Source organism: Siniperca chuatsi, linkage group LG13, assembly GCF_020085105.1.
Source record: "Siniperca chuatsi isolate FFG_IHB_CAS linkage group LG13, ASM2008510v1, whole genome shotgun sequence".
Lineage (NCBI taxonomy): Eukaryota > Metazoa > Chordata > Actinopteri > Centrarchiformes > Sinipercidae > Siniperca > Siniperca chuatsi.
In genome coordinates, this window is record NC_058054.1 from 8,280,492 (window position 1) to 8,295,071 (window position 14,580).

The window sequence follows — 14,580 nt, forward strand, 5'->3', positions numbered from 1 at the left end:
GAAGGACTTTGAAGTAATCACTTTGTTTTAGTTTGGTAGGAAGATTGGAACACTTGTTCAACACTTGAACAGGTTAAGATTGATCTAAAAGAATAGGTTTCCATGGTAACTTAGTTCAACCTTATTTAAACCAGTTTTGTGGAACATGTTTTCCTAAAAAACTGGAATATGTTTGGTTTAACTTGTAATCTCATTTTATGAAATACTGTATTGTAAATACTGTTGTGTGGACTGTCAAACTAGGAGATGCCCATAATTCCCAAGCCCTACCTCAAGAAACAAAGTGATTCACATGCTAAAAAAATCTATTTGAACATTTCTCTGACAGCGCTGTACACTATTGCCCATCACAGTTGTGGAAAATAGGACTCAAAGAAACTGTGGAAACAATCCACAGAGAGGTGGGGGAGAAAAATCAACTTAATATTGGAAGTAAGTCTGTTTAAAGGATGATCAATATCTCTAACATTCTGCTAACCCTGGTGCTTGTGTAGGCTACCTCGTACTGAGTGATGATCCCATAGGTCTGCGCTGGTTCTCTCCACTTCAGGATGATCTTCTCCTCATAGGCACTGCCCTGAATGGACTCCAGAGGAACAGCTCCTGGCACTGTGGGAAATTATCACAGACACATTTCCCAAAACTGGTGGCAGAGTCATAATTTTCAAGGTAGAAATAAGTTTATAAAAAGCGTACACAGTAGGATTTCTATCTATCAATATTTTTTCCATCGTATGTGCATGTTAAGTTAAAATGTTGTCGATGAAAGCAGTCCTTGCTTAGCAGCTTTAGTGCTTTCTATTATGATTTACCCAGCACCTCATCCTGACGTGCATAAAACAATCAATAAAAGAGCTTTTCAAGGACCTACAGTACACAAATGGCCATGAGCCAAAGTCAAACATCACATCTTAATAGGAATTTGTGAGATTATTTGAAGTCATTGTCACTCAAAAGAGTGATACTTGTTTTACAGAAAAAGTGAACACTTTTTGCACAGATAAAATGTGTTGCAAACAAACGAAAACGAAATGAACTAGTAACCCCATGGGAATAGTGAGAATCGTAATCTTTACGCAATTTTTACTTGTAGTGAGATAGTGCCAAAGAGATCTGGTCCTTTAACCCCTCATGTGAATTGCTTTCATTCTGTAAGCGAAACAGAATGATGTGGAGATGTCTTTTTTTTTTTCCCATCTCCAAGAATGCAACTACAGCTACACCCTGTCTGTACACTTGTTCCCATGGGACCCTAAACACACAGATCCACAGACACACAGCAGTCAGATAGCAAGAAACAGTTGCCACTTTCAAGTTTCCAACCACAAATATCTGAGCCATACATGACAAGACTTGCTTTTCGTCAGTTGAGCCTGTTTGTTATCTGGCGGCCGGGGTTCCTTGAGACTTCTATAGAGTTCATTTCCTGTGTCTGCTGAGGCAACACAGAAGATCTTTCATCTTTGAAGGAGGTGAAACAACTATATGACACAGAGGCTTGCTGTCTGACTCCTGTGTTTGGAAAATCCCAAACTTGTCCTTAGTGCAAGCTGTTTATAAATCAGGTGAGAATTATCCACCCATCCTAAAGATCAAAATGTCTATACTTTAATAATAAAGATGAGTTTTTCTGCTTTTAGAGAGAAGACATGCTTATTTGTCCTCTAAACTGTCAGGTACAATAAGGTAAAATGGTGAGAGAGATTTTTTTATGCTTTTTATGCTGTCAGTTGCTCATTTGATTTTGATGTCTTGGAATTAGCAACACTAACTATTATAGATCATTAATTAATATTTCCATGAGCTTGATATCGCCCTATTGAATTTTAGGTTACACTTTATTCTAACCCGCCTATTTAGCAATTATAAGCAGGAAAAAAACACTTACAATAAACACTTATTACACTTTCTTTATAACACATTATAATGGAGTTGTAAGTAAATAAGGACATTTATATAAAGTGTTTAAAATGATTATTATTATCCATAACTCTTGTCTAAAAAGTAATGAATGTTTGATAACACAGTATAACATAGCTGTAATCATACATAATTACATATATGAATAAATTCTTACATTTATTAATGTTTAAACACAAATAGAAATCCTTAATGGTGGTTTTAAGTAATAAGTGTTTATAAATGTGTTGAAAACATTAATTAATCAAACATTAAATGACCAGTAATAGATGCTTCATAAGAGTTATGGTAATTTTATAAACACAAATAAAAGGGCTCTGCTTATAGCTGCATTATAGTGTGTTATAAATTTAATAATTGCTTATATACTGCTTATAAAGGCTGAAGGAGGGTTAAAATAAAGTGCTACAAAATGTTCTGTTTTTATTGCACGCTTTTCCAAAACGTAATATTTTAGATATTGTAGTTTTAGTTTAGTTGTTTGAATGTTGGGTGGTTGTGTTTCATTTTTTAAAATGTATTTGCTCTACATACTTTAAAAGATATCTAATCTAGGATCAGTTTAGCAAAATGTTGTGTCACACTTTCCAGACCTGTACAGGAAGTAACCTTGCATCACACTTACCATCCTCATCAGTCTGAACCTCCAGCTCTGTGCTCTCCATGACCCCCTCTGGATTGCGTAGCACCAGTTTGACACTGAGGTTGGTGAAGGGCGTCAAGTTGTGGATGGTGTGCTGAGGATCGCGGCTCTGGGTGTCATAACACACCTCCTCACGGGTCTCCTCCTTGCCGGCCATCCTGGACCGGTACTGGACGGTCAGGTTGTAGCTGTGGCAGCGGGTCACATTGTAGCCCAGAGGCTCCCAGCGCACTGTCACCTGTTTGGACTGAATGTCCACCACTTCTAGCCTTCGTGGGCCATGCATGGGCTCTGGCGGGGTGGACAGAGAGAGAGGAATGTGAGCATACATCAAGATAATCAATTAGGCTATATGAAATGGCAGGTAGCGCAAAATAGTTTCAATAAAATCAAGAAAATTACTGAGGTCTATGCAAGGGCACAGAGATGGCGGTGTTCCTTTGGGTCAAAGAAAATCTACTACCAGATTTTTCATAACACTTGAGACCTGGTCAGTACTTTTTTTCATATGAAATACCATTTCCTCTGTTTGGAATTCATGTTTCCAGAAAATATTTTAAAATTTCAAAGCCACAGCCTGAAACTGAGCATTGCCACATCCCATTACCGTTGCTAACTCGGTCTAACAGCAGCTGCACACACCAAGACACCACAGGTCTGTTGGTGGAAACCCTCAGCAGGAGGTGTATCATCCCTTCAGAGCGTGCCGTTCTTCTGCTCCTTCTACCTTGTCCTCTGCCTTTTCCTCTCTCTTTTCCATCTCGCCCAGTGGCGGTCAGCTATTAGCACCACACTGATACAGAGTCAGCCAGCCCGTCAATCCAGGCAGGACACAACCCCCACTGCCATCCTATCGCCTCTAATCACATACACTCTGTGTCTCCTTGCCTTTCTCTATTTTCTCCTCTCTCTTTCCTTCTATCGCCTCTCCCTCCACCTCTTTCCTTTCCATTCCCCTTCTCTATTTCCTCTCTCTGTCCATCTCTTTTTCTGTGGCTCCCCCATTTCTATTTCCCACTCTCTCTTTCTCCTCATCTCCTCTCTCTCTGCTTTCCCCGTCTATTTTCCCCTCTTGCTCTCTTTCTCTCTCTCTCTCCTTCTCCTACCTACAGGAGGAAAGCAGCCCAAGCACAAGGTAATGGGATCAATTTCCATTCCAGGTTAAATTCGCAGTCCATTTCTCTGGAACTTAACACTTTACTACCTATTAGGAAGAGCCAGGGCTCAATTTCCCCGTTCCCCAGGAGACACAGTCCAGCAATTCAGAGGCAGCCACAGCAGCCATGTTTAACATTCTGGAGGTGCATGGGGGGAGACTGGACTGGAGCTCCAGCATGCTGTTCATTTACAAGTTGTACAAAGGACATGACAAACAAGTAAGAATCTACAAACAACACAGTTGGCAACCTTTGAATGTGATGCCCACTTACATTTATGACACAGCATACAAGTTTAATTTTAGCTCCTATGCCCAGTGGATACCTATAGAGAGATAATGTCCAACTGAACAAGTTTTATTCAGAATCCTTTACAGGAATAATTAACAATGCAATTTGTGTAGCACTACAGAAAAGCTACAAGACAGAAATGAATCTTTTTTAGGAAATTAGGTCATGACTTGTGACATGACAGAAGCTTGTACAAGTGAGAAAGGATAATGCAAGAAGAAAAACACAGAGAAAGAAAAGGTGCCTGCTTGTTGAATGAAAGATGGAACTCTTTCAGATTTCACAAAGGAGCAACAACACATGTGATCTCTCCTGTGCTTTCATAGAGCAGATGAAATAGTATTAGAAGGGCCCGAAGGAGGCAGAGGACGAGCTGTTGAAGACAGACGGGGAAAGGAATATCAATGTGCAGCATACAATACGTAAAGTATGTCTGGAAAATAGAAAAACATCTTTCCAAAAGGAAAACAAAATGGCAATTAGCTTCTCTTTAAGAAGGATTTGTCACTATAGGTCTGCACAGAGTGCAACAAACCACTAAAATCCTTGACAGATCAGGTTTGTCCAGGGTTTGAAATACGGGGGAGCTACGGGGAACTCTGCTCCCCTAAAAGAGACATGAGCTCCCCAGAAAGCCTCATTTGAGAAATTTAGGGGGAGCTCTAAAATATCGTAATTAGGTGCCAAGGTTTATTTTGGTATAAATGTATATTTTTCTGTATATTTAGGTTCCTGAAATAAATAATAGGCTAATAGTAAAGCTCAACGTGCATGTTTATTCGCGCATTACCATTTCCAATTTGTGTCTACGAAACACAATGCTGTCTATTCCTGCTGTGGCCATCCATGCGTGGGGGCGCATGTTCATAACTGTCATGGGATGTAACCTTGGACTGGTCTGTTTAACAAAGTAACACAAACCATTGCCTGTCCACTGTGCGTTGGCATTTTTATCGTTTCTCGGCGGAGAGCGATTAAAAAAATATTGCAATGATGACTAATTTTTCTGTTTCTTTGTTGTCCCAGGCTAAATATTCTTTGTATGACTTGAAATGTATTGATAGTATATTTCTGCATGAAGGCCGGAGCATTAATGTATGCGCATGAATGTGTACAGTGCCCTCCCACCCCAGAAAAATAGGGCTCCCTTAAAAGCCACAGTGTAATTAGAACACTGTATATGTCTATCTGCTTTTATAACAATTTAAACAATAGCTGAAGAAAATATATAGTTTCTGACTCGCTGAGTTGTGCTGTGCATTATAGCTTGCATAAAAGGGCTTAAAATTCTTCGAGAAACCTTTCTGCAATGCTGTGTAGGAGTACTCTTTTGAATGTGTGTCATCTTTGATAAAGGATCTCTGACCTCCAATGATTGTTAAAATTTGAAAGAAATGTTCATCTTTGGTAGAGACTGGTATGTACAGTATGTAACGTCTACATCAATCTTCAAAGGGATTAGCTGTAGAGTCAAATATTCAGCATAAGGTTAACAGAAAAGTAACCCAACTCCACTCTGCTAGCAAACTACAGTATGGGGATTGTGAAGGAAAATCCTGTGATATTTGTGTGTTTTTCCCATAATGACCCTGTTACTGTATACTGCTGTTGCTCACATGCTTTGTGCTTTAAGATTTGAATGTGGCTTAATACAAGAAAACTTCATGAGTAAGTAAAGGTAGGTCGAACAACAACTTGAGTGAAATCATGTGCTTCTTTTTGTTATGTTACAGTTAATGTGTGTTTGTTGCTATAAGAACTGAGGGGAGACTGCCTCTCCTCAGTCATATTGGTATAAGGCTTACAGTATAATGGCTTGTGCTTGCAAGCAAGATCTGCTGAGAAGAAATATTGCGTTGTCTTTTTATTTGAGTACTAACTCTCATCTGCACTAGACAAGAAATCATTTTTCAGTTTCCACGACAGGAGAAATGTAATAATTCACAAAGTGATCTGCCATTTTAAACAAATGCAATCAGACCAAAAAAGAAGAATTGGGGATAGAAAACAGACCTCTTCAAATAGGTTGCAATGTTGGGAAAGCCATCCAGAAAATGGAAGTTTAAACCCCTTTATTTGCGGAACTATCTGTTGGCTGCACTCAGTAGGCAACGGTTACACTAAAAGCACAGAGAATTGCAGGGTGGCCAGGCACAGAAATCAAATTAAACCAGATGCTCTAAAAGTGACAAATGCACCAAAGTGTGAATCTCAAGCAGACGTGCATGGACGGCTGGGAGGAAGTCTCATTTCTGGAGCGTTCAAAGAGAATGTCACACTTCCGTCTTTGTGGAACATCACAGATAATGTCCACTGCACCCTAATTCTGGCCAATGGAAAGATGCCAACAAGAATTGGAATCACTCGTGAAAAATTGTGGAGCAAAATAGCCCATGCCAAATAAAGAAGAAAAATTAAATAAGAGGAATAAATTATTTATTCATATATAAATTCGGCTTTTTGGCACGTGGTACGAACATTAGACAGATATATTTGCTAGTATGCCAGCAATGATAGTGAAGGTACATAAAGAAACATTGGCCATTTAGTAAACAGCTCTTATGACTATTCTATAACCTCTCCCTGGAGTTTTGTTGAGAAAAGGCTAATTGTTTGTTGCCCCATTGGCTCCCTGTAGTGCAAATGCCAGCTGTCTGAGAGAGGCAGTAAAATGTGACGATCTGTGGCGGACGCCCAGTCACAACTTGTACCCCATGACTCAGAATGACATCATCTGTTTTCATGAACAACAAGGTGCCTCATCCATTTCAGAGCCTGGTCATGGCTGACTTTGAAGAAAGAGGAAAGAGAAAAAGAAAAACAACCTGTGCCCTACTCCCCCACTTAATCTGAAATGAACAGGTCACGCTGAATGGCTGATATCCTTTATAAATCCTTTCATGCATAGATGGAGGCTATGCAGCCATTTTCAAATAGGCCCATAGGCCCATGAATGACAGCTGATGAGATGAGCCTATTAACCCAGTCTACTGTGACTGCTAGTTTAGTTTTATTGACCGAGCAAGAGGCTCAGTATTAAAAGCACAAGCACAAATCACAACAAGGAATAACAGGGCTATCACTTGAAATCCATACCATTATTTTTTTTTTTTTTTGCACAATTCTCACAAGCTATCACACACTGAGGGTGACACTGGGGTGAAAGTACTGAAAATATGACTCCAATATCTCTCCAGTATGGCAGATATTTCTATTGGAATAGAGTTATAATAATGGCTATGAAAGCATCCCTTGGAGCAGGAAATTGCTGAGGTCTATCTTATGCCAGGGCACACAGAATGAGCGCCAGTGAGAGCCAGATTGGTATTCCAAGCGGTGGACAAATTATCACCTGCCCCACACTCGCAGATGTAATTGAATAATTTGAATGTGACATTTACATAGAACTATTAGTGATTTTTTGTCATTACAGCATGACATTTAAATAATGTTTTTAGAAATTATCAGCACATTATTGCCTCTTGTTAATTTGAATGGGTCCTGCATACACGCTACTGCAGCTGAAGTGATAACATGATTTCCCAAAACAACAAATAACCGCATGTTGCAGCCGTCTGTCCTAGAGGGGGCTACAAATGGTGCACTTAGCCCCTGGGTAGAGCGAGACATTAGTCCTGGATGAAAGGAAACAAATTGGGCATGTCCGGAGCACAGCCACTTTACTGTGAGACAAGTGTGTTGTGTGTGTGTGTATGAGGGGGACAAGTGTGTTTTCTAGCATGTTTTTAGGTCTTATGCGATTAAAGGACTGTCCATACGCGTGTACAGCAGCACAGATCTGGTTCCTCAGCATCTTACTGGCTATATGTACAGAAGAACGATTTACTTATCAGATCTTCCTTAGGCTTCACAGCAGACGAGTCATTCAGAAAGCCAGGATCTTTATCAGCTCCACATCGATTAAGAGCAGAAAAGCCTGGTGCTGGCATAGACTTCCATCTCCCTGCTCAGCAAACAGAACCAGGAGGGGAAAAGAAAAGACTACTTCCCCAATGATTAGAAACCACTGTCAAGTCAATGTGGTTCCTATCTCATCAGGATGAAACAGCGCTCAGGTTAAGGGGGAGGAGGGAGCCTTGTGGTTTAGAGATGAAAAAAGAGAAATGCCTCGACTTTCACAGGATGGCATGTAGACTGTCGCATTCCTTGCTGGAGAATGTCAGCCAGGGCTTGTCACACGCAGCAGCCTTCGTTGTAGACAGTTCCAAAACAACATGACAACGGCGAAGATTAAATCCTGGTCGGAGGGCTGTTTTCATGTAAAGTGTTCCATTCTAGGCAGTGAGGCCTGGTATTGCCGTCACTTATCTCTCCATTGCTGTGTGTTATTCACTCTGTTCTGTTTGAGCTGGGCGGGCTGGGAGGCGAGCACATTTGTTTGCCTCTTTCTATTACATCTCAGTGATAGCACTGAGGCCATTGAGGTAATGACATGGGTTTTACACTTAGGAAATCATTTTCATATCCTGCAGAAGTGAGCCGTAATGATAGCTTTTGATAACCGACAATCAAAGCTCCATCACCCTCCTATAGTGCTCCTCTATGCAATCCTCTGGAGGAAGAGAAAGAGAGGAGGGAGGGGGTTAAGAGGGATAGATGGAGTGAGCGTGGAGGGAGTCAATGTGTGGGTGGATGGGTGGGGGGATTGGAGAAAGAACGTTTAGACAGAGGAGGGTGGAGGGGGGGAGGCTAGAAGTGCCAAGGTTTTTGTTGCCATCAAATGCAACAAGTCAAACCAGGCCTTGGGGTTGACGCATGTACACATGTTATAATTGACAGCACTTTAAAGGCCCTGTACATGGACTTCTTATGTTCTAACATCACCCTCTACACCCATTACAAAGTCAGAGACAAATGCCCACGTGCTCAGGATACACACACACACACACACACACACACACACACACACACAGAGAGACACACACACACAGAGACACACACACACAGAGACACAGACACAGACACTTTGCCCATACACCCTGGAGGCGTGGATAATCACAAGGATTTATTGAATGGTGGTGGTCGCTCCTCACTCTATCAAGTCCTTCTTTATAGGCCTCGTGATAAATGAGACTGACATGATGGGTGAGGATGAGGGGCGGAGGGGCCTACAATGCGCTGGACTGAATTGAAACCACAGAATGAGCCCCAGCGCTGGGCCGGGCTGGGCTGCCACCTTGTCTGATGAACCCCCCGAAGCTGTAGGGGTGGAGATGAATGGGTGAATGCCTTCCTCTCACAGCACTGAATTGAAAGGGAGAGCGAAAGCAGGAGCAGGAAAGTAAGATACACCCTACCAACACAGGAGGATGATGCAGGTCAAGACCAGTGTTGGGAGTTACTTTGTAACGAGTTACAATTGCACTACTTTTGGCGGTAACGAGAAATAACTAATTACTTTTTCAAGTTAAGTAACTCAATTACTGAAATTAAATGGGCTTGTTACTTTTGTCTTGATAGCAGATAAATGCAGCCTATTCCGCGGATTTTCCAGTTTATGATCCAGCGACTTTACGGCGGCACAATGAATGATGTGAATCAATCAATCAGCATTAGACTGCACACAATGGCTAATAGTTCAGGCAATGTGAGCTTGCTGTCCTGGAGATATGGACATTATTGTTCCATTCTCGAGATCAAGGACAAACTTATAGTGGTGAGTTGTAGTCTATGCGCAGGTGTGAGAACTTTATCCACATCAAAGACTAGTAATTCTAATCTTCTGAAGCATCTCGCAAAACAACATGGTTCTACAAAGCTAATCGCAAAAGACCCCAGTGCTAGTTCCGCTGACCAAGGAGGAACCACTCCATCCTCAATGGACATCGGACAAATGTTTGTTACTGGAAACAGCAGGTTCTGCAGATTCCAGTAGTAATGTATGATGCATGTGTGTCACTGTTAGACCAACACTGGGAAGAAGGGTGCAATTTTTGATGCAGAATGCACCAATCTGCTGCTAGGGGTTTAAACACACACAAAAAGTAGTAGATCTATGCCACTCACACCATGAACGCATCCATTAGCATGCCTGATTATCCATGTATACTGTCTATTTACATGGAATCAGTACTTTCATGAATTAATAATGGTTACTTACTTCCATTATGTTTTGGAACATACTGGGCAGTGCAGTAGTTTAAAGCTCACTAAAGCTAAAAAGGGGTTCTACAGTTTATTCATTATGATGATAGCATTTAGTGGGGTGGAGACAAAGCAAGTACTGTGCTGCGGAGTACAATAGCACTCAACGTGATATTGCCATTGCTAAAGACTTTTCTACAAGAAGCAAATAACCTCTATTCGCTTTGCTTCAAATACCAAGCCATAAAAAGTTGCACTTTGCAGTATTTAAAATTTTGATTTAAAAAAATGGAAATTTAATAAATACCTAAATAAATAAAAGGGTATAAAATGTCAGTAGGTAGTCTTTTCTATCACTGGCCATTTAGAGGGAGTAATTAAAAGAACAAACCTAGCAAGTGTGCCTCAGGGCCAAAAGGTGAAGGGAAGCGCAAGTCCATCAACCAGATGAAAACAAATGGACAGCCATCTGATGGGAAGACTAGAGGCAGTGGAGGTGGAACTGGTTAAATCAATCTTTCATTTAGTTTCCACCAATATACTGTGCAGTGATTGGGGTGAGAGTGACAGGTAGACTGACCTGCGCCTCTCCCATCTTTCTTAACACATCCACATGCCCACACATCCATCTCTACTGTCAGACCAGGCATTGTCTTTTGTGTTCAGGTTCCTGGGGAAAACGCCTGTGGTTAGGGCTTACAAATAGGAAGAACACAAGCCCTCATTTACCGACAGGGACGCAATCTCTACAGGAGCAGTGGGAGGTTACCTAGGTGATTCTTCAACTTCAGCACTCCCCAGATGGCCCACGTGGCATTGTCATTTGTCGCCAAAAACCTGCATGTGTCGCACTCAACTCAGGGTGTTACACAGAGTGTAAATCAAAGTGAAGCGCTTGACTTTGTGAAATGGTTGCTGCGTTTTCTGAGCCACCTACTTAGGAGATATATGAGATCTAAGATCTAGCTATCTAGGTGGTGGAATACAGGATATAAATTGCATCCTTCCTGACATTCCTGTCCTTTAGTTGAGGAGGAGAAGCACAAATGTTCTTGAGTTAGAGTTATACAACCAGACTGAATGAGTGCTTCCTGGATGCCTTGCAAGGGGAATGGGACATCTATAATTTAGCAAAAGGTTGGAGAAAATCTGTGACAAAAATTACAGCAGATAGACCATGAATAATTAAACAAAGAATAGAAACATTTAAAGACCTTGAAAATCATTTCAGTTCAAATTTAAAAAAAGCAGAAAAAAAAAGGATCTTGCCAAGCCTGACTAAACTGCAGCTATTTATCATTCTCTTGAGGCTTAAGAGTTGAGGTTACAAACAACCTCGATGATAATTGTTTGTGAGGAGCTTAAGAGGCAGCTGTAGAGTATGAAGAGACTAAGTTTACGTGGCTGTCACCAGAGTATCGTTTGTGCACATCTGTTCTCAAGAGTCTCAATTCCTTCATGTTTGGGGAATAGATAAATGGAGTGATGGAAATGAGGGAAATAATAATAATGAAATGCAGAGTCTCTCTCACTCTCTGCCTGTCTCCTTTCCAACAGCAGTTGTTTGAAGACATGTCCTTGAAAAGAACACAATTTGCTTTTTTCAGCGCCAATATCATAGAACACTATTTGCCGTTCTACTTCCAACTGCCTGTGATAAAAAGACTTTTATTGTGGTCCTCCTATAACCTTCCTGCACACCAAAAACTCAATCTACCCTGTTTTCTCTGACTGACAAAAGAACACAAATTCAATGGGCCTCAAAACGAAGCTTTTCATTCACCTTGCCACAGACAATATATAAACCCTATAGGTCACATGACTGCCAGCTATTGTGGGTGACAAACCAGACCAATGTTATCTGAGATGGTGAGGTGAAGTGGCTTTCTATTCATGCCTTAAGGCAACAATAGCATTAATTAGACACATCAAACCTAGCAAACAATTTCCTTTCCTTTTAGACCCACCTACCCTCTAGCCGTAGAAAAAAAGAAGCAACCATCACAAAGGGTTAGACCTCACTGAGGTAATATACCCTGTAGACATGCATGAATCTATAGAGAGGGGAAATGGTTGTTATAGCTGACAGATCATCATTCTACGTTTGTTAATAAAATGTCAGGGCTTGGTTAGACAAGAATTGGCAATGTGAAATATTCTAACTCTGTTTAGTGTGACTGGAAATAATGTAAGCTGAGCTAACCAGGTTAACTTGAAAACTACACACCTTTTTAGCAAACAGTATATGCTGTCAACCTGTATCTCTGTCCTTGGATTTAGTGACAACCTCCTACTCTGCTTCTTTTATTCCTTAACTATGCAGTTTCAGTACATAAACAATCAATTCTTCCTGAAGGAAAGGTCAATCACACTCTTGCTTTCACAATGTCCAGACATTGGAGAGTCTCACTATTTTGCAAGTTCAACAAAGGTGAAACTTGAACTTTGAATTTGCCAGAGCTGGCTAGAGCTTGCACCAAAACTGGACACAAATTTTTGAAAGTGAATAAGAATATTCACAGTGAGTTTATGCAAGTGGTACCGAGCCCTAACTGTCCTTAACTGTAAGTCAGGCGATTAAATCTCAAAGTGAATGGTTTCTTGACAAATTAAGAATCCATTGGAAAAAGGGTCTTTTATACTGTAGATTGCACTTTTCAAAGCCCCTTTTGACAGCTGAACAATGGCAAAAAAAGGAATGACATTAACGAAAATGCGTAAATCAGTCTTACCATTATTCATTACTTTGTAAGGTTTCAAAGAAAAGATGAAAGGAATGTGAAAGACAAGGTTGATTTTTCGGTAAATGGCATCAACAGACGGTTAACTGTATAGCTTATATGATTCTCATCATGCTCACAATGCTCATGTAATAGGGTAACATTTTTTCCAGAGTTTGCGTGTAATTCACAAACTTTTCAAGGTCTGGCAGTGACGGTATTCTTCAGGATTTCTATGGATAATACAGATCTGCACAGGAGCGCTTTCATAATTGAGTTCATGTATCTCGTTCTATTTAGAATATCTTCCTCACGGCACACTGCAACAAGACTGTACTACTAAGTCCTTATGCAATTGAACCCATATGCATTTTGCTAAGCAACACAACGTACAGAAGAATGGTTTAAAGGATATTTCAAGCCATGGTGAATATTACACCTTTTTCCAAAGCTACCCTCTCTAATCTTTGTCTAACTATTAAAGCTTCTGATGCACATACAAACAGAGCAACAAACAAACATCACGCTTTTGCAAGATGGCTGTAAAAGCTACCAAACTGCTTGTTTTGTTGCAGCAACTCTGGAGTCCGTTTTGTGCATCAGAAGCTTTAAATAAATATTTGGAATTTACGTAATTTTATTTTCTATTTTCCATCCTGGGTATGTTTGGAAGCCCCTTTACCCCACTGTATATGATGTGTTTATTTCATATGATAACACTTCTTCATTGAGCGTGGCTCCTATAATATTTTGTCCATGTATAGGTTCCAGTGTTCCATTTTTACTTGATGTCACAGACACGCTAACTCTTGTATTGCACATACAAAACACTGCACGGATTTATTAAAAAAGATATACTTGACTAAAAATGGCCTGTCATGAAGTTGTGTTTAATAAATGCTTTACTTGGTAAAGCCAGGCATAACTTCGATAAAACACACATCCTTGTGGATTACCTTAATACACTTAGTGTGTAGTCTAAATTTTGAGTTGTTATGTCCCTGCACCAGAGACATTATTGTACTTGGCAAATAAAGTGATTGCACCACTACTACCATTTTTATGTTGTCAAACATTGGCATCATTCTTATTTGCATCAAAACAGACCTGGTCTTTCACGATTTAACCACGTGGGTAAACACAAATAACCAACCTTGGTGTGGGTGAACATAATTGTGCAGCTCCTCCCTACTCTCCACTATTATAAACAAGTGTTTAAGCGAGGGCTGATCCCTGATTAATGCTGATTCCCCTGTGTTTAATAGCACTCAGTGCAACAAAACGGCAAAGTAAAAACAAACAGATGAGACTACTCCCACGTGGTACCGGAGCACAGATGGAGACAACTTATAGACGGAGATGTGGAGTTGGCAGAGGCTGGAGTCTGAGCAGGTGTTTGGACCCAGCATGGACCATCATGTACTGCCATTTTTAAAGCGCCTGAGAGCCAGTGGGACAGCAAAGGCCAAAGGGTGGAGATGAGGCATGCAGGACAGACTGTTCTTCTACCATGGAAACTAGTATGAAATTATCTCTGCTGCATCAGAAACAAGTGCTGTGTGGAAAAACATGCATGTACTGCACCCAGTACTCTGGCTCAATCACCTTCAAATGGATTTAAAATAATTAACAGAGTTGATTGATTTAGACATTGTTAAAGTGACAAAAGTAACTGTCATCAGTAGATGTGGGCTGAATCCACAAATTTGAGAATATCTGTTTTATTGGAGTAACAAAATGATCC

At 40.6% G+C, this 14,580-nt stretch overlaps 1 protein-coding gene across 13 annotated transcripts in view; it reads right to left on the reverse strand.

Moving 5' to 3' along the window:
• LOC122886766 (receptor-type tyrosine-protein phosphatase mu-like) overlaps window positions 1-14,580 on the reverse strand; it is a 154,054-nt gene that overhangs the window by 73,858 nt on the left and 65,616 nt on the right. For all 13 annotated transcript variants that reach the window (XM_044219337.1, XM_044219336.1, XM_044219340.1 and 10 more), the window contains exons 8-9: window positions 2,546-2,854; window positions 500-609 (exon numbers count right to left, since the gene is read on the reverse strand). In XM_044219337.1, the coding sequence (XP_044075272.1) occupies window positions 500-609; window positions 2,546-2,854 (419 nt within the window). The remainder of the gene's footprint in view (window positions 1-499; window positions 610-2,545; window positions 2,855-14,580) is intronic.